At 38.0% G+C, this 25,529-nt stretch overlaps 5 protein-coding genes, 1 long non-coding RNA gene, 1 other non-coding gene and 1 pseudogene across 11 annotated transcripts; 3 read left to right on the top strand and 5 right to left on the bottom strand.

The window, feature by feature from the left end:
* Positions 1–1,233: 1,233 nt before the first annotated feature.
* On the bottom strand, positions 1,234–2,591 carry LOC106362021 (annotated as a pseudogene).
* A 176-nt stretch (positions 2,592–2,767) lies between these two features.
* LOC106448906 (trafficking protein particle complex subunit 4-like) lies at positions 2,768–3,833 on the top strand. The gene is made up of 3 exons (XM_048751753.1): positions 2,768–2,933; positions 3,245–3,413; positions 3,495–3,833. The coding sequence occupies exons 1-3, from the start codon at positions 2,874–2,876 to the stop codon at positions 3,689–3,691; spliced, it is 426 nt and encodes a 141-aa protein (XP_048607710.1). The 5' UTR covers positions 2,768–2,873; the 3' UTR covers positions 3,692–3,833.
* Positions 3,782–6,013, bottom strand: LOC106448897 (probable serine/threonine-protein kinase PBL11). The gene is made up of 6 exons (XM_013890725.3): positions 5,621–6,013; positions 5,063–5,370; positions 4,850–4,985; positions 4,629–4,771; positions 4,424–4,547; positions 3,782–4,329 (listed from the first exon to the last, which is right to left on the bottom strand). Exons 1-6 carry the CDS (start codon positions 5,670–5,672, stop codon positions 3,917–3,919), a joined length of 1,176 nt encoding a protein of 391 aa, XP_013746179.2. The 5' UTR covers positions 5,673–6,013; the 3' UTR covers positions 3,782–3,916.
* A 2,698-nt stretch (positions 6,014–8,711) lies between these two features.
* On the top strand, positions 8,712–16,913 carry LOC106448753 (E3 ubiquitin-protein ligase PRT6). 4 transcript variants are annotated; one of them, XM_048751754.1, is made up of 19 exons: positions 8,712–8,920; positions 8,995–9,103; positions 9,182–10,291; positions 10,408–10,795; positions 10,826–11,420; positions 11,509–11,649; positions 11,904–12,147; positions 12,230–12,931; positions 13,147–13,341; positions 13,451–14,019; positions 14,232–14,283; positions 14,363–14,981; positions 15,170–15,345; positions 15,429–15,946; positions 16,041–16,145; positions 16,225–16,291; positions 16,380–16,457; positions 16,543–16,611; positions 16,700–16,913. In XM_048751754.1, exons 2-19 carry the CDS (start codon positions 9,065–9,067, stop codon positions 16,769–16,771), a joined length of 5,739 nt encoding a protein of 1,912 aa, XP_048607711.1. In that variant the 5' UTR covers positions 8,712–8,920; positions 8,995–9,064; the 3' UTR covers positions 16,772–16,913. The 4 variants fall into 4 exon arrangements, with proteins under 4 accessions (XP_048607711.1, XP_013746055.2, XP_022554137.2 ...); XM_013890601.3 differs by having other exon boundaries at positions 10,408–11,420; XM_022698416.2 differs by having other exon boundaries at positions 10,408–11,420; positions 15,173–15,345.
* A 182-nt stretch (positions 16,914–17,095) lies between these two features.
* On the top strand, positions 17,096–20,174 carry LOC106429048 (kinesin-like protein KIN-10B). Of its 2 annotated transcripts, XM_048751755.1 has the most exons (11): positions 17,096–17,324; positions 17,417–17,585; positions 17,778–18,153; positions 18,230–18,435; positions 18,526–18,830; positions 18,908–18,971; positions 19,086–19,355; positions 19,445–19,491; positions 19,591–19,612; positions 19,730–19,792; positions 19,888–20,174. In XM_048751755.1, exons 1-11 carry the CDS (start codon positions 17,131–17,133, stop codon positions 20,002–20,004), a joined length of 1,833 nt encoding a protein of 610 aa, XP_048607712.1. In that variant the 5' UTR covers positions 17,096–17,130; the 3' UTR covers positions 20,005–20,174. The 2 variants fall into 2 exon arrangements, with proteins under 2 accessions (XP_048607712.1, XP_048607713.1); XM_048751756.1 differs by lacking the exons at positions 19,591–19,612; positions 19,730–19,792; positions 19,888–20,174 and having other exon boundaries at positions 19,445–19,510.
* Positions 20,169–21,704, bottom strand: LOC125584027. The gene is made up of 2 exons (XR_007321034.1): positions 20,619–21,704; positions 20,169–20,539 (listed from the first exon to the last, which is right to left on the bottom strand). It is a non-coding gene; the product is annotated as an uncharacterized LOC125584027 (long non-coding RNA).
* Positions 21,705–21,713: 9 nt separating this feature from the next.
* On the bottom strand, positions 21,714–25,484 carry LOC106448791 (protein TRM32-like). Its single transcript, XM_022698422.2, has 4 exons — positions 24,784–25,484; positions 24,442–24,518; positions 22,911–24,354; positions 21,714–22,836 (listed from the first exon to the last, which is right to left on the bottom strand). The coding sequence occupies exons 1-4, from the start codon at positions 24,947–24,949 to the stop codon at positions 22,190–22,192; spliced, it is 2,334 nt and encodes a 777-aa protein (XP_022554143.2). The 5' UTR covers positions 24,950–25,484; the 3' UTR covers positions 21,714–22,189.
* Positions 21,977–22,049, bottom strand: TRNAK-CUU. Its single transcript has one exon. It is a non-coding gene; the product is annotated as a tRNA-Lys (tRNA).
* Positions 25,485–25,529: the final 45 nt, after the last annotated feature.

A 25,529-nucleotide genomic window follows, 5' to 3' on the forward strand; every position in this document is an offset into this window, starting at 1 on the left:
AAATCCTCCATTATCTCATCGTAAACGCATCAATTCTCTTCGGCACAAAAGAACAAAAACACAATTGACGAACGTAAGAAAATCACCGATTAACTTCAAATGTGACATCTTATTTGTTTGTTGTGTCGATTCCCAATTCTTTTTCTCCTTTTTTTTGTTGTTAAGAAAGAAAGACACTGATTTAATATGATAGGAAATGTCATGACTCATGACCAAATATGGATACAAAGATGTAGTAACATATACGTTCGGCCAAAAATATGTATTTAGCTTATTTAATTAGTTCTGATTTAATTGGAAAAATAAGAAAAGAAGAGAATTCTAATTTATAGAAGTGGACGGTCATGCATGTTTTAACATAGTTTAGGACCTTTAGGTTTGGTGAGAAGTAACTGTAGTGACTTTTCTTCATGAACCCTGATAAATCCTTCTTTAACACTAAAAACTAATAAATCCTATAACTATAGTCATTACTAATTAGTGAGCATAAATCCATTGTCGTTTTTCTCTTGAGTCAATCTTAGCAATTAAACTGCTGTTTTGTTTGTGATAAATATTAAACTGCCAATTTCTTACGATTTCTGAATATTTTAAATGTTCCTCATAGACCAATTGTGAAACCAGCTTTGATTTAGCACTATCATTAGAGCTCATTCGCATTGTTTCAACTTCAAGAGTCTACAATTGCTTTGGTGTGAGCGGCAAGGATCAAATCGATGGGACTATTTTATTATTATTATCTTTTTTTGCTAAGAATGTAAATATCATTAACTTGTAATGAAGGTTTGATTACAACGTACTTGTAATCTCAGTTGCACGAAAGCTAGATTGAATCCTACAAGTCGCAAAAAAAGTAAAAAATAAACTCATAGAACCAAAGGGAAGTTCTAATCATGTTCACAAGTGAACAAACATAAAACTAAGGGGCTGCTACAAGCCTACAAGCAACAACTTTTTCTTTATTCCTCACACTAGTATACTAGTTCAACGTAACTAGTTTTGATAGGCAAGTGAGTAGAGAGTTAATATTAAAATGAATTTAGATCGATGAATTTGAAAATTTTAATATACTGTAAAATTCTGTGGCAAAGATACATTACATTCTAAACCTCACTTTAGTGAAAAAGAACAACAAAACACTTAGTTATACAGATCAACTAAGACTCTCATTATCATACTAAATATAAATTCATATCTCAGAATAACAAACATGTTACAAAAAAAAAAGATATATATATATATATATATTATTCGTGGTTAAAAGAAAGAAAAAAACAGAAAAGTAATTATTATGACCCTTTGGCCATATGGAGTGTCTCCCATGCTTATCTGAGAACTCTGTTTGAGCTAAATACGAAATGATCTTCACTGCCTGCAATGGTAGAGTGAAGTCTCCCGGCCGCCCAGCCATTGTTGAGCATCCGAGCAGGGTCACCCGTGACACGGCTTTCTTCAGCACGTGATTCGAATTCAGGAAGGCTATCATTAACTTTCCTTTCTTTCCTTGTTTTCCTCTCCTCGTCTCTTTCTTTCCTCAGCCAACTCTCAACCGTTCTCATCAACGACTTCTTGCTTGTTTCCTTTCACTTTCTCCATTGGCATTGCTAGTTGCAACTTCCCGTTTGCTACATACACCTACAATGGGAAGATGTGGTGTTATATGTATTTGTTGTTTAGTAGTATAGGAGCCAAATAGAGAAAAGAGATGTACAATGTGTGTAGGCCAATCCTCAAGACCATCGAATATATGAGTGGCGTAGATAATGGTTGCTCCTCGTTCTTGACATTCCTTTCTCAGAAATGTCAAAAGGTCGGCTCTGGCGAGAACGTCAAGATCAACAGTTATTTCATCCAAAAGGAGAACCTGTAGATGATCCAAGAAAGTTGGAAGATTCAGATAAAGGTTTCTTAATCACTTTTTTTTTTTCAAACACACAGATTGGCCATTGTGTCGTTTAATAAGATTAAGTTGTAAAAAGACCTTGAAAGGCTTGAGGAGTCCCATGCAAATCTGGACGCGTCTTCTTTGGCCATCAGAGACCTTGTGCAATCTCCATGAGATATCAATATCCAACACCTGAATCAACAACCACAATTTGAAGCAGACATAGAGAGAATCACATGAATTTGATTTTTTTCTTTTCTAAACTTCATTCAAGCTTACAGAATACAGAATGATGATACTTGAATGCTAGTAGTAAGTTTGGCATGTGACAAAGACCGATCGAAGATCAGACCGTGCTATAGCTTATGTCAAATTCAAAACAAGGAATAATGGCAAATAATGTTATTTGATGTCCTAAACATTCCCAAACCCCTTCACAAAATGACACTGAACAGAAGAATTACCATAACCATCTCATCCAACTACTAACCTTGATCAACTCAGCTCTTCTCTGAGGATCCCACTCCAAATATCATCTTCTCAGCAGAAATGTCCATTTGAATCGGAACTTCAAATCCGGCAAATGCCACATCACGCCTCCACTGGAAAGAACAGAGGAAACAACATTTTTAATCCAAATTAAAGAAAAAAAGATTGAAACTTTCACAACGAACCTCGCCGCCGAGATCACCATCACCGCCGCCATTTTTACTACTTTTCTTCAGAAGTTCGGTAGTTAGTTAGTTGTGTGAGAGTAAGAAACCGACACCGTTTTGGTTATGGACTCTTAACATAAAAGCACACGTGGCGCTCTATGAGACGTTAGTCAACAATAGACTTTTCTTCTGTTAACAATGTAAGTCGACGTGGCACGACTATAGACCATCGATACAAAAAACGACGTGATTTAAAAGTTCCATCAGTAGATCTCCGTTCCGTTCTTCATCGTCTTCGCAGATTTTGTCGGTTTGGATCTTTTGAGGCAAACATGGCAGCGATTTACAGTCTTTACATAATCAACAAATCTGGTGGTTTGATTTTCTACAAGGTAAATCATCTTTCCCTTGCTCTTCATCTCCCACCTGAGGGATAGACCAAAAATAGAAGCTTTGGAGATCATTACGTGTAGAAAAAGCAGTGATTTAGCTAATTACTATAGGGTTTGTGAATAGCTTCTTAAAGACTTGGACTTTAATTTGTTTGCTTTGATTTGGTTCTCACGAGAATCATTTCAAGAGAACGAATTTTTCTCATCTGAATTAGACTAATCGTAACTCAGAGACTGACTGCTATGTTTGGATTTGATTTATGATCTGTTCTGTTCTCTTCTGTGTGTTCGTTGGATTCGGGAAAACTCAGGACTGTGGAACGAAGGGAAGGATGGATACGAATGATAGCTTGAGGGTAGCCAGTTTATGGCACTCAATGCACGCCATTTCTCAGCAGCTTTCTCCTGTTAATGGCTGTTCTGGCATCGAGCTTCTCCAAGCCGATACCTTTGATCTCCATTGCTTCCAGTCTCTCCCAGGTTTATATACATTCTCACAACTGCCTTTCTTTTATGTCTTCTCTCTCTTGTTTGTTTGTTGATTCTTGTTTTTTCTCTCAGGAACAAAGTTCTTTGTGGTTTGTGAACCTGGAACTCCTCACATGGAGAGCCTCCTTAGATACGTTTATGAACTCTACACTGACTACGTCTTGAAGAATCCTTTCTATGAGATTGAGATGCCTATTCGCTGCGAGCTTTTCGACATCAACCTTACTCAAGCTGTTCAGTCTGATCGCGTTGCTCTCCTAGGACGATGACCACAAGATTGATTGTATGCTGGGATCTTTGCCCTTTTTCTCTAGTTTTCTGAACCAGATAACATTTTTGTATGTGACAACACTTGAACATTGCAACAAAACCCATCATTTTACCTTGCCCAGGAAAGTGGGCAAAAATTAAGACACCCTTGTTTCTATGAAACAACAACATAATACCTAACACAGAGAGAAGGTTAAAGAGTATATACATCTCTAAATTCCTTGTTACATGATTGAAGGCCTAGGATAGTTCACAGCTTGCGGAGATTTGTTGTTGTTGTTGTTATCACTGCTGGGTTGAAGATTCTGCTCCTCCTCTTTTGGTGTTTCCTTCTGGACATGAAGTTCTTCAAGCGTCTTGACGATATCCTTCATGTCCGGTCTACTCTTGGCATCTATTGATATGCAATCGAGTGCAAGAAGTGCAATCTTTGAAGCTCGGGTTAGCGAGTATTGACCTTGGAGACGAGGATCCATCACTCGAAGAAGCCTTCTTTTGTTTACTAGATAAGGCTTCGCCCAGTCAACTAGATTGTGTTCTCCCACCGGTTGGTTCCTGTCGATTGCTCGTCTTCCTGATAACAACTCCAGTAACACCACCCCAAAACTGTACACATCATTCTTTGCCGATAAATGACCTTTCAAAATTTGACAGAAACATCAGTACTGGAGTTCTTTGCAGTGATCAAAGGTTGTCAGAAGATGCAAATGTCTACATACATACATACATACCAGTGGATAGATATTCTGGAGCAGCGTATCCTTGAGTTCCCATGATTCTGGTAGAGACATGGCTCTTGTCACCCATTGGACCATCTCTAGCCAAGCCGAAGTCCGAAAGCTTTGCCCTGTAGTTCTGCAGATACATTGAAACAGCAAGGGATAAACTTCTCTGGCTAAAGCTACACAGAAAATATCAATCATGCATCATACATACCGAATCTAGCAAGATGTTGGATGCTTTGACGTCTCGGTATATAACCTGTGGCTGAGCATTGTGAAGAAAAGCGAGTCCTCTAGCTGCACCAAGAGCCATTCTAACCCTTGTGTTCCATGGAAGTGGCTGATAGAATGTTCCTCCTGTTTATGACAAAATCATCAAATTGTTTAAAGGAAGATTGTCTCATGAGGATAATATATATATATATCTTCACTTACTTCTGAATAAGTGATTCTCAAGACTCCCACGAGGCATGAACTCATAAACAAGCAGCCTCTGCTCTTCATCCAAGCAGTACCCAATCAGTTTCACAAGGTTAGGATGATTCAGCTGACCTAAATAGTTGATCTCAGCCTGTTTTACACAAGAAAAAAGCTCAAAAAGAGGTAACACTACTTGAGATGAAAACTGTGGAAGAAAGTGTGACTAACCAGCCATTCTCGGTGACCTTGAAGCCCTTCTTGGTTGAGTTTTTTCACTGCAATGACGAGTCCAGTCCCTGGTTTACAAGGAGCCAAGGAAGTCTCATCGATCCATCCTTTGAAAACGCGACCAAAGCCACCTTCACCAACCATACTATCAAGCCTGAAGCTCCTCGTTGCTGACTTGAGTTCACTGAGGGTAAAGCTCTTGAGATTAGCATTTTGCAAGATCTCGCCTTCTGTTCGAGGCACGTGAGAGAAAGAAGTGCTCGATGACCCCTTGCTCCCATCTCTACTCAAGAATCTCGAACTTAGCCCTACAATAATAATTCTTCTCTTATAAACATTTCAAACACACACACAAGAACCAACTCTTCTTACTTAATAATAATGGAAACATATTATCTTTCTACCCTGAACACACCAACTTTCATTAAATCCAGACTTTCTAATTCAGGACAAAGCAAGTATGAAAGAACCACAACAATCATTGATATCTATCACCTTCCTTGTTCAGATTTAATTATAATAATTAAAAATTAAAAGAGATTGAGCAAAAAGACTAACATGTGCTGGAAGCAATATCTGTTTTGATCCGATTGCTGAAACAAGCTCCCATTTATACACCCAAGAAAGAAACCAATCACTCACTCACTCACTCAGCTCTTTACTTCTTCTATTGAAAGCAAATCAAAAAAAGAGAAAGAGCTTTATGTGTGTAAACACAAATTCAGCAGCCGTAGGAAATGAAGAAAGGATATTAGGCTAATGATGAATGAACACTCCAAGCTCTTTTCTTTTGACATTTGTTCTCCCAAGAAAAGTCCTTTTTTATAAATAAAATAATGATATTAATTGGAATGTAAAGAAGTGTGAAAGATTGGATTTGGTCTGATTCTTCCTCTCATCCCATCTCTTTTCATCGCTGACTTGCTGACTTTTCTTCATAAGACTTCCGAGTCTACAATCCACTAGTATAATTTAGTTATACAATATATATTTCATTTATGCATTAAGTCTCAAGAAAAAAATTTAAGTGTTATATTTCATTTTTCAACTACTTCTAACATCTCACATCAAACAAAAAAATCAGCTTTATTAACAACGTATGGTCTAACCATTTTTCATGATGGGACTAAACCTATACTAACCAAAATCCTTTTATTAATCCTTTTAAACATGGTTTTAATTGTTTAGATTACTTGTGGACATTCTCATGATCAAAACAAAAACAACCATTATGTATAAACTACAGTTGCAAGTTAGCTTTTATGAGAAATAAACTATCTTATTATATACTTGTAATCAAAATAAATATGACCAATGCTCATATGCAAACAATCATGGGCTTTGTTTATAATGTAAAATTTTGATATTCTTATTAAATTTTTCATCTAGATCTTTGTTTATGATGTGAAATGTCATCTATTAATAAATATATATTTATACTAATTTTATCCAAATAAATATATATCCATCAATCCAAATCATTTTTAAAATAGGATGTCAATAATATATTTAGTAACAAGAAATTATTTTTACTAAATCTTAACAATAAATTCAATAATCAAAAAATTGAAAATAATTCTGGTTGACAAATAATAATTTATTAGAATATTCTCCCTGTATATTCTTTGAAACTCGGTTGCAAATCTGAATATTTTTTTTAATTAAGATAATGCATTCTTTTAACAAAATGTTTTAGCAATAGTGTTTCCTAAAAACATTTTTATCTTATATATTAAAACAAAAGTCACAATTTTTTTCATGTGTGATTTTTTTAAGTTGGACCTTCTATTAAATAATTACTTTGATGAAATTTTCTATTTGCACAATAATATCATAACAGTAATTATGGTTGCATTTTAGCCTTTTATTTTTCTAAACAACTAAGTAAACTTATTGTTAATGAGATCTTTTCCTGATTTCTTTCCTAAACATATGTTTTTTTATTTTATTTTAACGTGTGATATATATTCTTTAAATTTAATTGTAGCTATTTAATTAAAAAGGAACATTATAACCCGTATCCTTTCATCTAGAGTTCAAGAGAATTACAATACACATTATTCATAGGGCAAATGTCCAAAATAGCACATTTCTAAGTTTATATCACAAAAATAGCATTCAAAAACTAAAATGACCAAAATAGCACATTTCTAAGTTTATATCTTATCCCCAAAACCTCATTTCTCAATTCTAAACCCTAAACTCTAAACCCTAAACCCTAAACCCTAAACCCTAAATCCTAAACTCTAAACCCTAAACCGTAAACTCTAAATCCTAAACCCTAAACCCTAAACCCTAAACTCTAAACCCTAAACCCTAAACCCTAAATCCTAAACCCCACCCTTTAACTCTAAATCCTAAGTTTGTGATTTTTGATAAAACATTAAGTGCTATTTTTGTGACTTTTGACTTTGAGTGCTAGTTTGGGAACATAAACTTGATTTAGTGCTATTTTTGTCTTTTTCTCTTATTCATATAGCCATGATTTAATATAGAGAAAAAGACAAAAATAGCACTAAATCAAGTTTTTGTTCCCAAACTAGCACTTAAGGTCAAAAGTCACAAAAGTAGCACTTAATGTTTTATCAAAAGTCACAAACTTAGGGTTTAGAGTTAAAGGGTGGGGTTTAGGATTTAGGGTTTAGGATTTAGGGTTTAGAGTTTAGGGTTTAGGGTTTAGGGTTTAGGGTTTAGGGTTTAGGGTTTAGGGTTTAGGGTTTAGGATTTAGAGTTTACGGTTTAGGGTTTAGAGTTTAGGATTTAGGGTTTAGGGTTTAGGGTTTAGAGTTTAGGGTTTAGGGTTTAGAGTTGAGAAATGAGGTTTTGGGGATAAGATTTCAAATTTTGAAAAATAAAAAAACTAAAATTTTCAAAGGATAAACTTAGAAAGGTGCTATTTTGGTCATTTTAGTTTTGGAGTGCTATTTTTGTGATATAAACTTAGAAATGTGCTATTTTGGAGATTTGCCCTTTAATATATTCATCTTTTTATTTGAAATACAAATAAGTATTTTTAAGAAAATTCTAACAAAATACTTTTAAAAAGAATTCAAAATCATTTTAAAATTTACTTACAACAAATAATTAATTCAAATTTTAATTATAATAAACTATAACTAGAAATTAAAATTTAATTTAGTTTTGACTTATAATTTTTTTTTAAATATAACTATATTTTAATGACAATGAAAATTTAAATGATTATTTTTCTAAAATACATTTTACAAAAATTTTAAAAAAATTTTGTTAGAAAGATCCATTTCTATTTCAAATTAAAACATAAAACTATTTTACCCAAATTAGTGTATTTCAAGTAATTTCTCAAATAAGATCATTACTACAAAATTATTTTGAAGTACAATATATTATAGCTAATTTAAAAAAAAAATATTTTTTGTTGTTTTTAACAGTATCTCAAAAAAACAATTATTGAAGTTAAATTAAATTGGATCTACGTAACAAACATTGTCATAAAAATATTATGTAAAATAATATTGCACCATAATAATATAAAATAGTATTGTTACATAATAATGTTTTCAAAATAAATTTTGTTACATAAATAAAAAATTATAAAATTTATAGTGATAATATATAAGTCACATAAACATAGATATTATAGAAATATAACACTAAATTAATTAAGTTATTAATAATTTTTCTTATATAAATTTAAAATATTTTAGCCTAGAAAGAGAAAACCCGGATCGAGATCTAGTGGCAAATTAAAATCCAAACTCGATAGTAATCCGCCCCAGTAAACATAAGCCTCCCTTCTCATCGTCATAAACCCTTTCGAATTCGACGTTCCCCTGCGGCAATCGGAGAATCTAGGGTTTTTCTCTAAGACGATTGGAGGTATATATATATTCTTCTTCGATTTTAGATATAATTTGATTCGTTGGTATTTACAGCTACGCCGAACGATTCAGGTTTTGCGTAAAGTGTGTGCGAGGAGGATCACTTCGTTGCTTCAATCCGAGTCTCATCGTCCTTTTGTAGATGGAGACCGACTCGCGTGCAAATAATTCTCTCCTCAAGGTATTGTTTTACTATGTGCTCTCTGGACTGTTGCTGATTCATTATAGTAGCAATGTCATTTTTTTTTTTTTTTTGTAGAGGCTTGCGTCTGTTGGGGTACCTAAGAAATGCTGTTCCAAGCGTGGCCTAGTGGAATTCGTTAGATCTAACCGATCCAGGACTTCGGAGATCGTCTCTGCTCTCTTACCTACAGATGAGGATGTGAAAATTGGATTGAAGGGAACTAGGGAACGGTCTCGCTTGTCTGCGGTGAGTCCCACCATGAAGAAGAGGTTCAGGGAGAGCATGAGCTGGCTGCAGTGGCTGATGTTCCAGGACGAGCCTGGCGTTTCCTTGAAGAGTCTGGCGAAACTGAACGTTGATCAGCGAGGCGTCTGCGGCTCCGTCTGGGGAGAGAACGACATAGCGTATCGGTGCAGGACGTGCGAGAGTGACTCCACTTGCGCGATCTGCGTGGCTTGTTTCGAGAATGGCGATCACAGCTCCCACGACTATTCGATCACCTACACGAGCGGTGGCTGTTGCGATTGTGGGGATGATGCAGCGTGGAAACAAGAAGGTTTCTGTTCGAATCATAAAGGCTCCGAGCAGATTCAGCCCCTCTCGGAGAATCTAGCGGAGTCGGTTGGGCCTGTACTTGATGCTCTTTTTGCTTGCTGGAATAGCAAGCTCTTATCCGCGGAAGGTATTCGTAAGAAAGATGCTAGATCCAACGATGCTCTTGCGGTACGCCAAAAGATGTCCAACGAGATGACATTCGCAGTGGTTGAGATGCTTCTGGGATTTTACAAGTCCAGTGAGAGTTTGCTAAGTTTCGTTTCTAGAAGGATTGTCGCTTCAAGTGGTCTATTGATACTTCTCGTAAAGGCTGAGAGGTTCTTGGACCAAGATGTTATGAAGAAACTGCACGACTTGTTCCTCAAATTGATTGGAGATCCAGTCTTTAAGCCGGAATTTGCAAAAGCGCTTGTGAGTTATTATCCGCTTGTCGTTAGTGGAGCGGTTGAGAAGGGTGATGATCCCAAGTTCATGAAATATCCAATACTGCCTCTGTTTTCTGTGCAATTCTTCACGGTGCCAACTCTAGCAACAGTTCTGGTGAAGGAAATGAATTTGCTAGCAATGCTTTTGGGATGCCTCAGTGATATCTTTCTTTCTTGTTGTGGGGAGGATGGTGGTGTGCTACAGGTAACACTAGCTTCTTTTCTCATTTATTCACTATTGTGTTACGTTAACGGTGATGAGTTTTATTTCAGCTTTGATTGTGTTCTCAGTGAAATGTAGTTGACAGTTTTCTTTTGTAGGCTACAAAGTGGGTACGGTTGTGTGAGATAAGTGACCGTGTCATTGCAGACTTGAAATATGTTACGAGCCATGATGTAGTTTCGAAGTACGCAACACATGAACATCTGGAGTTATCAAGATCATGGTTGAAACTATTGACCGTTGCTCAAGGAATGGATCCTCTGAAACGAGAGACTGGAATCCATATTGAAGAAGAAAATGAGAACATGCATTTGTTCTTTGATTTGAGTCACTCAATAGCTGGTATTCACTCTCTGTTGGTTAATGGTGCATATTCTCCTGCCAGTGATGAACAATTAGAAAATGAGAGAACCACCAAGGCTGATGGAGATGGAGAAAGGTATGCAAAAGTTGGGAAATTGTCTCATAAAGATTCTGTATGTACTGCGATGATAAGTAGCAGCTTCTTTGATAGCTCGATGGCTTCTGAAGTCCACGAAGTTGACGCTTTCCGTACCCTGATTCCTTCTTCTGCCATATGGTTGATACGCGAGTGTTTGAAAGTTCTGGAGACTTGCTTAGGAAATGATGAAGGTATATCAAAATTTCTTTGCAAGTTGGTTTCTCCTAGCGGCAGAAGTGTATCTAGTAGAGGACCGAGTACGGAGGTTCAGGCAGATGTTAGGACTGACTGTAGGAGAGTATCTCGCAACTCTTCCGATCCTACGGAGAATGCATCAGGAGTACATATACTTGGTTTGTGTGATTGGCCGGACATCCACTACGATGTGAGCTTTCAGGCTATATCAGTCCATCTACCGTTACACCGATTGCTTTCTTTGCTCATAGGAAAAGCATTAAGGATGTGTTATGGAGAATCAACTTTGCACCATGGAGTCAACGACTTCTTCAGCTATGTTTTAGGAGATTTCCATCCTTGTGGATTTTCTGCACTTGTTATGGAGCATGTTCTCCGGGTAAGGGTGTTCTGTGCCCAAGTTATCGCTGGAATGTGGAAGAAGAATGGGGATACTGCATTAGTATCTTGTGAGTGGTATCGGTCAGTTCGTCGGTATGTGAAATAACACTTTTGGTGTCATGAAATCTTGTAGTTCATAATTTACTCGCATGTTTCTCATTCTACTTATTTCCATTTACAGGTCAGAACAGGGGCTTGAACTTGATCTATTTCTCCTGCAATGTTGTGGTGCGTTGGCTCCTGCAGATTCTTATGTTAATAAGCTTCTCAGTCGGTTTGGGCTCTCGAGCTATCTTTCACTAAACCTCGATATAACAAATGAGTATGTAACTATTGTCCTATTACTACTAATTGATCTCAGTACATGGTTTAAGAGCTCTGCAACATTCAAACTGTCAAGTTATCTCCTACAATATGATTGCCTCTTCATTTGATAGATCGGTCTTTAAAGTAGAACAAGCATATTGTCTTTAATTAATTGTATTATTATGGTCAAGTCAGAATGACTCTCTTGCATCTAAAGCTTTTACTATTGCCGGATCTTGACATGATTTTTATCATAATTGTTTTTTTCAGGTATGAACCAGTTTTGGTCCAGGAAATGCTTGCTCTTCTGATACAGATTCTGCAAGAAAGGCGATTTTGTGGTTTTTCTACTGCTGAAAGTTTGAGAAGAGAGATCATCTGCAAGTTGGCTACTGGAGATTTCACTCGTAGTCAATTGGTCAAATCTTTACCCCGTGATCTCTCCAAGTCGGATGAGCTCCAGGAGGTCTTAGATAACGTTTCAGACTATTGTAATCCATCCGGCATGAACCAGGTCTTGATTTAAACCCATATGCTGGCCTCACCCTTAATTTGACATGCTATGTAAAAAGAAATTGACATTAGTTCTTTGGCAGGGAAAGTATTCACTACGGTCATCTTGTTGGAAGGAGTTGGATCTCTATCACCCTCGTTTGCATTCAGGAGAATTGCAATCTGCAGAAGAAAGATTTTCACGCTATTGTGGAGTGTCTGCGTTGGCCACTCAGCTTCCTAGGTGGCGAATGATCTACCCGCCTCTAAAGGGGCTTTCTAGAATAGGAACTTGCAAAGCCACTTTTCAAATCATTTCCTCTGCTTTATACTACGCACTACAGAGTGGTACTTCTGTTAAATCACGTGCTCCAGATGGCGTTCTCATAACCGCTTTGCACTTACTCTCGCTATCATTGGATATTTGCACTCAACAAAGGGAATCTAATATTCAGGCTTGTTGCGTAGAAGATTCGATTCCGATTCTCGAATTGTCTGGTCTGGAAATAATGGGTATAAATCAAAGGACTGGATATGAAAGTTTGTTGTCTCTTCTTGTTTCATTAATGAGGACTCGTAAAGACGATGGTCTCCATCAATTTCCAGAGGCAGGCAGTTGCAATATTTCGTCCTGGATTGCAAAGTTGCTGAAGAAGTTCAGTGCAATTGATTCTGTCTGTATGAAGCTATTGCAAAGTCTTGCCCCGGAGGTTGTCAGTCAATCTGGATTTGATAAAGTCACGTCAGGCGCTGCTTCTGATGCGAAACGCAAGGCTAAAGCTAGAGAGAGGCAGGCTGCTATTCTGGTAAAAAATATTTCGAATTTCAATTCTATGTTCTCATGATGTTTTATCAACAAAAAGCATGCATGTCGTAGACATACATTCCTCGGTAGTAATAGAATATTCTTTTTTAATATGACGGCCAAATAGTTTAAATGTTCATTATTCACTTGTTATCTACAGTAAGAATCGACTAGATCCAGGAAATGATAGTTATGGTTATTCTAATTTCGATGCAGGCTAAAATGAAAGCTGAACAGGCAAAATTCTTGTCTACCTTGAGTTCCAGCATGGATGATGATGATCCAAGATCTGAAACTGAAACAAGTGATTCCCTAATGGAACAGGATTCAGAAATTGCTGTTCGTGAAGTTTGTTCTCTCTGCCATGACCCAGATTCCAAAGACCCGGTTTCTTTCTTGATTTTTCTCCAGGTTGGTAGCATAGATTATCTATAACTTGTGACTTTTAGTGTTAAATAAACATAAACTACTAGGAGGTTTCGTCTTGCATCATTCTTAATTATCTCTGTTTTGCCTGCAGAAATCTAAACTTTTGAGTTTTGTGGATAGAGGCCCTCCATCTTGGGATCAACGTTCACAGTCAGAAAAGAAAATGTCCGTTGATGGAGTTCGCGTGGTCCTGAGACGTAATTTTTCCTCAGATAGTTTAATGATTCCGCATGATGCAACCTCTGAGCCTGCTACAGATTCCGTGTTTGAATCTTTAACAACCCGGCTTATAAGGAATGGTCAGACGGAGAAGAGGTCTAGCGACGGGATGGGAAAAGATGAATCTAATATGGAATCAATGGAAATAGCTATGTATCAAACTGCTCGCAGAAAAATTAATAACGTTATAAATCAAAGCCTTACACATGTAGATCAACGACCACATGCTGCTGAAAGTAGTTCAGAGAGAAATCCTGTTGGTGGCCTACCTACTTTGCAAGTAAGAGTTCCTGATATTCGATCAAGACAAACCTCTAGACATTCGGATGTCAGTTCAGATGGGTTTCACCCTACTGACTGTGATGGGGTTTATCTTTCATCATGTGGGCATGCTGTTCATCAAAGCTGCCTTGAACGATATTTAAAGTCCTTAAAGGAAAGGTGAGCCATGTTTGAATTCTTATAGTCATAGGTGAGAAACAAAAAAAATTAATATATCATCTTGTAGATAGGTGAACCCTTTTTCGTCCATTTTGATATCTCCTTCCGACACGTTGTGCATAATTTGAATTATTTATTTTGATTCCCCTGATTTACAGCTACGATATTAACACTGCATTTTAAAAGCGTCTTTCTTTTGTTTGGATGTGTAGGTCGGACAGAAGAAATGTCTTTGAAGGTGCACATATTGTGGATCTAAAACTGGTACGTGACCAATTTAAAGATATTTTCTGGGGCTTTAATCTGCCTCCTTCTGAAGCTTTAACATTGTTTCTTCTGTCAGGGAGAATTTCTCTGTCCTGCATGCCGGGGACTAGCTAATTCTGTATTGCCTGCATGTGCCGGAGATTTATGTTCTGTCTCAAGTATACAGGAAAGTTCGCATGATATGTTAGGTAAATCAGATGCACAGATGCCTTCTCTTCGGCTCTGTGAAGCGTTGTGTCTACTACGATCTGCGGCTGACGAGATCGAAGATGGTGATTGCGTTAGAACAGTTTCCCTGCAGGGAGATGAATCAATAAGGAAAGATCTTGAATCTGTTTCTAACAAGCTCTGGAATTTCTATTTTTCTGAGCGACAGGAAAATTTTCCGGGAAGTCATTGGCTATCACAATCAATCGTAATGTGGGACACCCTTAAGTACTCTCTTATTTCAATGGAAATTGTTACTCGCTGTGCGAAGAGTTCAGTGTTTCCTGTCTATTGTATTGACTCCTTGTATGAAGAGTTAAATACCTCTAAGGGAACTGCTTTGTCACTCTTATTACGAGTGGTACAGAGCACCCGAACAAAGAATGCTTTACATGTTTGTCAGAGATTTGTGGGCTTGAAGCATCTTGCAGAGTCTATATGCTCTGGAATTTCAAGTAGTCCTTCGAGCAGCATTTTTGGAAGTGAAGGTACTCTTTTCCAATTCTGAATGAGAATCAATTATATAGCATTGTCTATCTACATGACCCCCATGTGCGCGATTAAAACTGACATTAGTCTATCTACAATTTCACAGTTATCAGTGAATTAGTTGCTAACCTTAGATGATGTTTCTTGATAATATCTGAGAAGAGTTTTGCCATCTTTTCATGCACAGCAGATTCATTGAAGAATATAAACCTGCTCTGGAATCGATCATCTGATCCAGTTCTTTTCCATGACCCATTTTCATCACTGATGTGGGCTCTTTTTTGTCTCCCTTCTCCTTTCATCACCTGCCAGGAATCTCTATTATCACTTGTGCATATTTTCTACAGCGTGTCTCTTGTTCAGGTATGCCATATTGTTCACTGCACTCTGACTAGTTTTGCCTCTTAAGACACACTTTTCCTAATATCATGTTGTCTTTGGTGCAGACTATAATTGCCTATTGCGCGGGTCGCATGTTTGACTTGAGTAACTTAGATAACCTGCTTAGCGACATCTCCATCGCTTTGAGAGAATCAGGTGGTTGGGAGTATTTCAGGTCTAACAATATGGATTTATCATGTGATATAAAAGAGACTATCCGTAAATATAGTCTTCCTTTCTTGAGGAGATGTGCAATGCTGTGGAGGCTACTGGAAACTACTACTTCTGGAAAGCTTCATGAAGAGGTAGATAAGTTTGATGAGTCCACCAGTGACAATATGGATTTCATGCATAGTCCCCAGTCGGAGCTGAATCATGTGAATGAATTGGAGAAAATGTTCAAGATTCCGCCTATTGATACCATTCTCAGTGATGAACTTCTCCGGTCCTCAACACAAACATGGCTTGGACATTTCCAGAAGGAATACAAAGTATACAGAGTTAAAGAGCCTCTTTGCATAACACCTGTAGTTCCTTTCCAGCTTATGAAGTTGCCCAATTTATACCAGGACCTATTGCAAAGGTTTGCAGCAGCATTTCTTTATGTGATTTTTTTCCACATTTTTCCCCATTCAAAGAACACTTTGTTTAATCAAGGAGCATGTTTTTCTTATTAGGTATATCAAGAAACCTTGCAGCAGCTGCAAGGAAGTTCTGGAAGAACCTGCATTATGTCTTCTTTGTGGAAGATTGTGTTCTCCCATAAGGCCACCTTGTTGCAGGTATTTGCTTCACTTTCACTATTCTCCAAATATCATTGTTGTTGTTTTCGGAAACTAAAATAAATACGTACTTTTACAGAGAAAGTGGTTGTCAGACTCACGCAGTCACCTGTGGTGCTGGTACTGGTGTATTTCTTCTGATACGGGTATCGCTTCTTGTAGATAAAAGTTTCTTTTAGTCTCCTTACATATTCTTGGGCTTTTAATTAACTACTAGCCTTCATTAATCAATAGCGGACCACAATTTTGCTACAAAGATTTGGAAGACAATCATCTTGGCCATCACTTTACTTGGATACGTTTGGAGAAGAGGTATGATCTTTGTTGATTCAGATGTTCGTGTGCCAAGGTTACGGATTGATCTTTCTTCTTTTTTTCGTTCGTTTTTTGTTGGCAGGATACCAATATGTTCAGAGGAAAACGACTATACCTGAATGAAGAACGTTATGCTGCATTAACAGACATGGTGAGTAAAATATTTTGTGTCTCAACAATACTGAATAAGTAGGACAAAGTTTGAATGGATGGTAATATCATCTTTATATTCTTATCAGGTTGGTTCTCATGGACTCGATCAGAGCTCCAAAGTTCTCAATCAAACGACGCTAGGAATTTTCTTAACTTGAAAAAGATCTTTATATCTTTTTTTCTCTCAGGTGTTTCTCTGATCCCAAAGATTCATCTATAATAGTATAGATGCTAAAAATAACATTCTTTGTTCTATACAAAGTTTTCAAATATATACAAAAGCAAAGAGTTTAAACCGTATTGTTATAAAGAATCGGTTATCTTAAAAGCAAACTGTAAACCGTGAATGGGATTTAACGGTCTTTAAAAGCAAGAAGAGTGTCAGCGTTTGGATCAAACGTCATCGTAGGCCCATTAGTAAGCCAATTTAAAAAGTAGAAGGAGCAAATTTCAAACAAACTCAAATTTTGAAAACAACCATTTTCCCTCTCTCTCTCTCCATCATCACACAAGAGATATGGATTCGAAAACCACTCCAGTGAAACCCAACGTTTCGGATTCCCCTTCGATCTCGAAGGTTAGGGTCGTCGTTAGAGTTCGTCCGTTTCTTCCCCCAGAGATCCCCGACGTCCGATCGTGTGTTTCCGTAATCGACGGCGATGGTAGAGATTCCAGCGAAGTGGCGGTTTACCTCAAAGATCCCGATAGCTGGTAAGCGCCTCTTCCGATTTTTCCATTAGTCGCTTGTAAGTTTTCAATGAACGAAACTCGATTGCTGATTTGGTGATTGTTTCTGGGAGCAGTCGCAACGAATGCTATCAGCTGGATGCGTTTTACGGGAATGGCGATGAGAATGTGAAGCAGATCTTCGATAGAGATGTCAACCCTTTGATTCCAGAGATTTTTCGGGGTTTCAACGCTACTGTGCTTGCTTATGGAGCCACCGGAAGCGGAAAAACGTTTACGATGCAGGTCCGTTTGCTATAATGTCCTCTCATTTAGATTTTAGGGTTTATTTGGTTACCTGGATTAGCTTCCTCTTGTGAGATTTTTTGTTATGTTGAATGTGTTAGCTCTTTCTCAAAACTGTTTTGTGGTTTACTGTAAACTGCTTCCTCCTAAAGTCCTAATACTGAATGATATGTGGTTTCCACTCTGCCTCAGGGAACTGATGATCTGCCTGGACTAATGCCATTAGCCATGTCCACTATCCTGTCAATGTGCGAGGAGACAGCAAGTAGAGCGGAGGTTTCATATTATGAAGTTTACATGGACAGATGCCTGGATCTCCTAGAGGTTAAATCTAACGAGGTTGCTATTTGGGACGATAAGAATGGACAAGTTCATCTTAAGGGACTCTCTAGTATCCCAGTTAACTCCATGTCTGAGTTTCACGAGGTTTACTCATGTGGCCTTCAGCGGAGGAAAGTTGCACACACTTGTTTTAATGATGTCTCTAGTAGAAGCCATGGAGTGCTAGTGATCTCAGTATTCTCAGAAGGGGGTGTCACTGGAAAAATCAATCTGATTGATCTGGCTGGTAAAATTTCTCAGTATTTAATTCAAATAATAGAAGCCCCTCTTTATGCTCTGTATCTTTGACATGGCTTACGCAGGTAGTGGAGACTATAGAAAGGGAGTCAATGAAGAAATCCGTCTACAAGAGAGTGCCAAGATTAACCAGTCATTATTTGCACTCTCCAATGCGGTTTATGCTCTGATTAATAACCTCCCAAGGGTGCCTTACAGGGAAAGCAAATTGACAAGAATACTGCAGGACTCACTTGGAGGAACGAGTAGAGCTCTCATGGTCGCATGTCTGGTAGGAAGAACTACTGCTGTTAATTCATTGCTTTTATCATGACAAGTGGCTAATGTGATGAGTTTTTTTTGTTTGTTTTTCTTGTTTTAGAATCCGGGTGAATACCAAGAATCTCTTCGCACTGTTAGCTTGGCTGCAAGGTCAAGGCACATCAAAAACATCATATCTTTGAATCCCAAGGTAGAGACTCCTAAGGTTAAAATAGATATGGAAGCAAAACTGCAAGCTTGGCTGGAATCAAAAGGGAAGACGAAAAGCGCCCATAGAATGATGGCAATACGTTCTCCCCTGATTGGTACAAATCAACCTTCATTTTCTCAAAGCTCGGTTAAGAAACTCGGCTGTCATAAATCAGCCACTGCAAGAAGTGCTAAACTTACTGGCACAGGGCAGAGGTAACCCTTTGAACGATAGTGTTCTTAATCTTCTACATACCATAGCTTCTTGCCTCACAATATATGCATATACACAGGGACACATTTGTGGCTGTCAGGAACTTATTTGGTGGGGAAACTCCTGATGCTTCACATGTATTGGTATTCATTCTATTTTTCTGTCATCGTGGAAAAAACAATTGATCTAACCTGCTCTTGTTGATGGATTCCTACTTAAAAGCTTTACTCAAGTAATTGAGTTCTTTGAATTTCCAGGAACCAATTCAGAATCTGCACTTAGCTTCTCCAACCAAAGAAGATGAAAGAGGCGCATCTGGCAAAGAGAGTCTGTTGGAATCTGAACTCACTCCTGTTCGAGAAGCTCTATCTCCGATAACCTCAAATGCAAAACCAAACTCAGCTTATGGGTCACCTCCGATGCTCAAACCAATGACTCCAAAAACACCTATGATTTCTACAAACGCTGAGAATATGCAGATGAGTGGCACATGCCAGAAGTTCAATGCTTGGAGCACTAATGTGAAGGTACGAATCAATATTTTCCAAAACATGTGCTATTCTCTTGACAAGAAACTAGAGATTTGATCCTTTTTGCAACATCTTTCTTTTCACAGACTTCTCTCATGAGAGAATATGTTCACTTCTTGAATACAGCAAACAAGTAAGAATAGTCTCCATTCTCCATTTTCATCTGCCTCCTCGGAACCCTTGGGATAACACACAAGAACTAACTTCATCGTTTATCTATTTGAACACATAGGGAAGAGCTAATGGAGTTGAAGGTAAAAAATCTACATGTGAACAGACTCAAATAGTCGCAATAAATTCACAAAATCTATGCTTCCGTAGTCAAATATTTGTTTCAACTTCACATGACTCTGTTACATAATCTTTTAAAGGGAATTGGAGAGAAGATGGCTGAGTACATTGTTGAACTCAGAGAAACAAGCCCTCTAAAATCGGTATTACCTTCACTCTTCTCCCCTGAAACTCTGCGTCTGAAAACTGAACGTAAACTCTATTTCATTTACTAACCAAATGTCTGAATATTCAACAGCTTGCTGACTTGGAGAAGCTCGGTTTCACCTCAAGACAGGTACATAACTTGTTCAAAAGAGCCACAGAAGGGATTCTTGAGAAGTCAGTTTCTGCTACTACTACAACAACACCTTAGTTGTTCTGTCTCTACCAAACAACAACACTCGTTGGTTTTTTTAAGAACTTGTGTCGGAGTACTACATTTTAATGATTGTCAACTTAAGCTTTTGACTAGAGAGACATGGCTTGATCTTATGCTGTGTAGTAACTTTTAAGTATCTGAATGAAACTTAAGACTCAGACCCATAATACTTTTGGCTTATATATAGTCGCAGAGATAAAGCTTACAGAGATGTCTCATGACCAAACCAAAAAACACACACAGAAGAACAAGACTCACTGTCGCCGGCAAAACAACCGGAGAAATCAGCCATTATTAAACATAACATAAAAGGTTTATTGCAAGACTCTTAGGGGTTTATGTGGTTATCTATTTGCAGGTGCAAGGGTTGCACTTGCAGTCAGATCCGCATTTGCAGGCATCGTTCTCGGCGACGAAAGTCTCGCCGGAAGCCTCGTACTGAGAGTTCATCGACGGAGCAACGCCGAGGACAACAGTCTCAGTGGTGGTGGTCTCCCCGGAGAAGCTCAAGTCTGGGTACATTTTGCAACTGAACAAAGCCAAAAACGTCAAAATTAATAAAGTTTTATCTCCAAAATTAAGAAAGGTGATAAGAGTCGAGAGTTTACCCTCCGCAACCACAGTTTCCTCCACAGCAAGACATTTTCGAATAAGATTTTAATTTGCTTGAAGAAAGATTTTTAAACAACTAGTGATGAAATTAAATCCCGTATTTATAGGCTCGTTGAGAAATTATAAACCGTCCACTTGTCGCCATCTTCTTCCACTGTTCCACTCACATACGTAATTGACTTTTTGAGAATGGAGTTGATTTTGACACAAAAACACAACTAAAAGTAATCAGTTCAGACCAAATTTACAAATTCTTTACTACAAAAGTTAACAAATGTACATTTTATGGAAAGTTAGGGAAGAATTCATATCTTATGTTTGGTTATAGTATAATGGTTTTGTTTTGCTCAGGATTTGGGTATCAGTTTAGATTAAATTACTTTGGTTGATCCAATTCTAAAGCAAAAGAGAAGGACTTGTATTGCAGTGGTCCTCCTTCTCACAGACGACTGCTAGATGTCACAGGTTCAACTCTCTGTCGGCGCGGTGGTACTATGACTCTCCAAAAAAATCCTTGGATTTGGGGCACCGCTTGCGGTGGGGTCTAGTAATTATAAAAAGTTTACCCAAAACAGTTTTACCAACGTTGAGTTGGCCTATTGGCAAAGGGATTATAGTTGTAACTACCGCCACTCGGGTTCAATTCACGGTGAGAGAGACTGTTTACAATGCTTGGGTTCCGGACAAAGAGGTGAAACCACCATTTTTATTCACATTTTATCAAAAAAAAAAAAATTCAAAAGCAAAAGAATCTCTGAAACAAGATGTTGCAAAAAAGGAAAGTAGCATTCCAAAGTTTGCCTTAGAGAGACTTATGTCAAATTGAAGTGAAAGTTCTCATCAAAACGATAAGCCAAACATGCTTGAGGGTGGGTCCATTATCGACCTTGTCCGTTCTATGTGGGTATTCGATTCGAATCTCTCCTTTTTGAAACATTTTTTCTAGATATCGATCTGTGTAAACTTAGGAGAACCATCCAAATGGGAATATTGCAGTGTCGATAAGTCTAATCCCCTACAAAAAGTTAAAAGAGTGTGTTTGTATACGTACGTGAATAAAACAAAAAACATGTAGTATTGGGGCATGTGGATTAACCTAATCTCTGCTAGTTTAAGTCTTCCTTTCTTGACATATGACCAAATCTTTTGTGGTTCTCTTAAAGAAAACCATATAATAATGAAACTAGAACTACAGTTCTGACTTCTGAGTCGGTAGCAAAAAAACTAGCAAAGATTAAGATGAATAATATTTGTATTTAGGGAGGAAACAGATAAAGGAAAGTACATATATTCACAAGCTGTTGATTTCCTTGTAAAAATTATTAGAACTATTCCAAAAAGCTACAAAAAATCACGCCCACCGTGGGGCTCGAACCCACGACCACAAGGTTAAGAGCCTTGCGCTCTACCAACTGAGCTAGACGGGCTTAGTTGTTTAGTTTAGCTACATCAATTTGATTGGGCATTTTAAAAATTGCATACAAACACCATGTTTTCTCTTTTATGTATCTTAAACTCCAAGCAACAGAACATCAACAACAACAACCCAAAGAAATGATTCAAGTTCTTAACAGGATCCAAGCAGTTCCTCAAGAAGCTCCTCAAAGATCAAATCCTCAACTTCAATCCCAACACACTCACTCTCAAACTGCAAATCCATCCACCCATCATCTCTCCTCAAATCCCTACTCATAATCTCATCAAATGACTCCTCGTCGTGTGGCTTGTAACGCAAGTAAAAGTTTATTCTAACCCAAACATCTTTCAAAACACTATACCCCACCGGCATTGGATGGATTCTACATAAAGTTGACAATTGCTTGGGACAGTAATGGTAAGACCTTTCGTAGATTTCGATTAGTACCTCGTTGATTAGATCAAAGAGAAGCAAGTGGTTGCAGTTACCACCACTTTCTTCTTCTTCTTCATAGTTTCTTGAACATTCTGGATCTTGGATCATACATCCTGCTATTGCTGCTGTGGCAACTTCTTCGTAGACTAATGGATCTAGCGGCTGGTAATCTGATTGCCACATTGAGAGAGATTCTGGTGCGTTGAAACCAGAGATCTCGAGAATGTCTCTTACATAGTTGAACTTCCCTTTATCTTGTGCTTCTATCTGGAGGTATTCGTCTATAGCTTCTGCTGTTATGCCTTCTAACTGTTTTCTTGTTTCACAAGTCTCTGTATCCGGATCGTGCCCTACCTTCAAATCTACAAAAGAAGAAAGTTTGTCGTTAGTCAAAAACAAGAGACAAGAGGAAAAGGTGACTTGATGCTTAAGTTACCTCGTGGGATGTGAGATTCATCAAAAGTTGGACAGTCTCCTGATGATTCATACAAAGGTTTTGTTTCGGTTTCAACATCAACCGTAGAGGTTTCTCTGTCTTGTTCTGTCTCATCAGAAGACAGATCATCTGTAGTCTCTGGCATTTCATGTTCTGAAGACTCAGACTGATCGTCTGAGATCTCTGAAATGTCATCCAAACCATCTTGTTCCTGCTCTATTGATCTACTTGAAGTTTCAAAATGGCCAGGAAGGTCCTCAGTCTTCAAAGCATAAGGAGATTTAGTTCCAGGTAATGAAAGAATCCTTCCCAAGATCTTAGGAACTATCTTACAAGACAACGCCGGTTCCTCAGACTTTGAAATACTGTTGCTCTTTTGGAAGCTCTTTTCATACAGCTGAAGATATCTATCAACCGATCCACACAGCGACGATGTTCTTCCTATCTGCCTCGGTTTTGCGCCTTCCTTCTTAGTAGCAGAACAGTGAGACAAGATGTCTTGTCTCAAATCTTTCGAGAACCCGTACTTTCGAGGCACTTTGTCTAAGACAGCATCCATAGTGATACGGTGCTTCTCGCTCTTGTTCTCGTTGATGACATGCTTTATCTTTTGTCTTAGATCCTTGAAACGTTTGATCACCACTTGGTGGTTCTTTCCTCTCTTCCTCGTGTAACCAGATGAATCTTCATTAGCAAGTTTCTCCACTGCTCTGTGTTCTACAGCTGTGGAAGGAGACGTTGGTGGTACATTACTATGATCATGAGTAGGAAAGGATCCTGATCTAGTCATGGTCTTGGAGCTAAAAGATTGTTCTCTCTGGAAATGCCTGGCTAGTGGAGAACCAGCAGGGTCCTGCAGAACTTTTAACAAGAAGTTTCTGTTCATGTGTATCAGATTGAGAGCATCAAGACATGCTTTTGTCTGTCTAGGCGATGATGATGTATCACAATCCTCATTCAACTTTGGATCAGGCCAAGCTTCCTCCTTCTTCTTCTTGGAATGATCACTTTCATCAACTGGGGTTTTCTCTGACTTGAAGTCTTCGCTGTCACTGTAGCTTGATTCCTCGGACATGAGGTAAAGAGGGTTCAAAGAACCAATGGAGGGTGAAATGGCAATCTTCTTGTCTGAGGAATCCTTGTCAGAAGATTCTCTTACTTCACTCAATGACTCCTTGTCCTTTGGGTCTGATTGGACAGGATAAGTGGAGCTTCTGTGGTGACGGCCTTTCCTCTTGGACTTGTCTTCTATTACAAGTGCCTTGATCAAAGCTTTCACAGACTTTTTGATCTCTGAATGTCTCCTTCTCCGCTTCTCCTCTGAGTTGAGATTCTTGGACTTGTCTTCTGAACTATGATTCCTTTTTGGCTTCTCCCCTGAGTTAGAAGAATCTTTGGACTTTACTGCAGAAGAACTAGGCTTCTTTGGTCTTTTCCCAGAGTCCTGATGCAATGAAGGCAATGCGTGAAAGGGTTATAAGAATCTTCTGCCTTTATAATTTTTATGCTAAATTAATGCATATTGACTTACTACATTTGTGTTATCTTCCACCTTGCTTTTAGGCATACCATCTGGTGGAATTGTGTTATTTACTTCGTTTTTTGTTCCTAAAAGATATGGCATTATTAGTTTCAAATGCTCATGAAGATACAGCTAGGAACTGAGAACATGAAACAGAAGCATAGCATGCCTTGTTACTTATCTAATAATAGTAACATGGCTTCAAGCAGATACAAACCAAACCAAAAATATTTGAAGATTATGAAAAGTGTTTTTGAAATTTCACAGTCTGATGAGAAGACTAAGACTGAGACAACACAAACCTATGGCACAAGAAAACGAGATTGAGACGTTAGAAACAAGTTTTCTTACCAGCAGAAGCACTTGGTCTACCACCGATGGGTCGTTTGTGAGGAAGACGTTTCTTGATGTAACGCCAATGGTTGTGCTTAAGAATGTCAAAGAGTCCCCACATGAATCCAGGATGGTTGTTTTGGATTGGGGAGCATGTCACTTTCTCACGCAAGTTCTTCCCCATTGTGCGAGCTGTGATCTTTAAAGAAAACTCTATCCAGGCTACCAAAATTTTATCAAACCTGGAAGCAAAGTTCCAAACATAAAGAGCATCAAAAATGTAAATTAGCACGTTGTACCGTCGAAGGTCATCAAAGAGGGATCCCAAACGAAATGAAACTCTCAAATGTAATCACATACGCACAAAATGGAGTTAATCTCTTCTTCTAAATCATGACAAACAAATATCGGATTTTCAAAAGGCGTTTCGAATAATCACCAAAACTAAATAAATATAAACGGAGTTAATGCCGTTACCTTATTGATATGAATGTCTTTTATGATTTGTGTGGAGCATCTTCACGGTCGTCATTGCCATGGCGGGAGAGACAGACAGAGAGAGAGAGAGAGAAAATTAAAACTGAAGAGACAGAGAGACCGGAAGCGTGCGTAACATGAACTTTTGAGAATTTGCCGTTTTGTATTATTTTATATAATTTAAATTAAAAAAAAAAAAAAAAAAAAAAACAGATGACCCACATCATATACTATGTGGGTGGTCAAAGATTTTTAATGAAGCTGAAACTGTTACTTTTAAAGATTTG

The sequence above is a fragment of the Brassica napus genome, chromosome C3 (genome assembly GCF_020379485.1).
Source record: "Brassica napus cultivar Da-Ae chromosome C3, Da-Ae, whole genome shotgun sequence".
In the NCBI taxonomy this organism is placed as follows: domain Eukaryota; kingdom Viridiplantae; phylum Streptophyta; class Magnoliopsida; order Brassicales; family Brassicaceae; genus Brassica; species Brassica napus.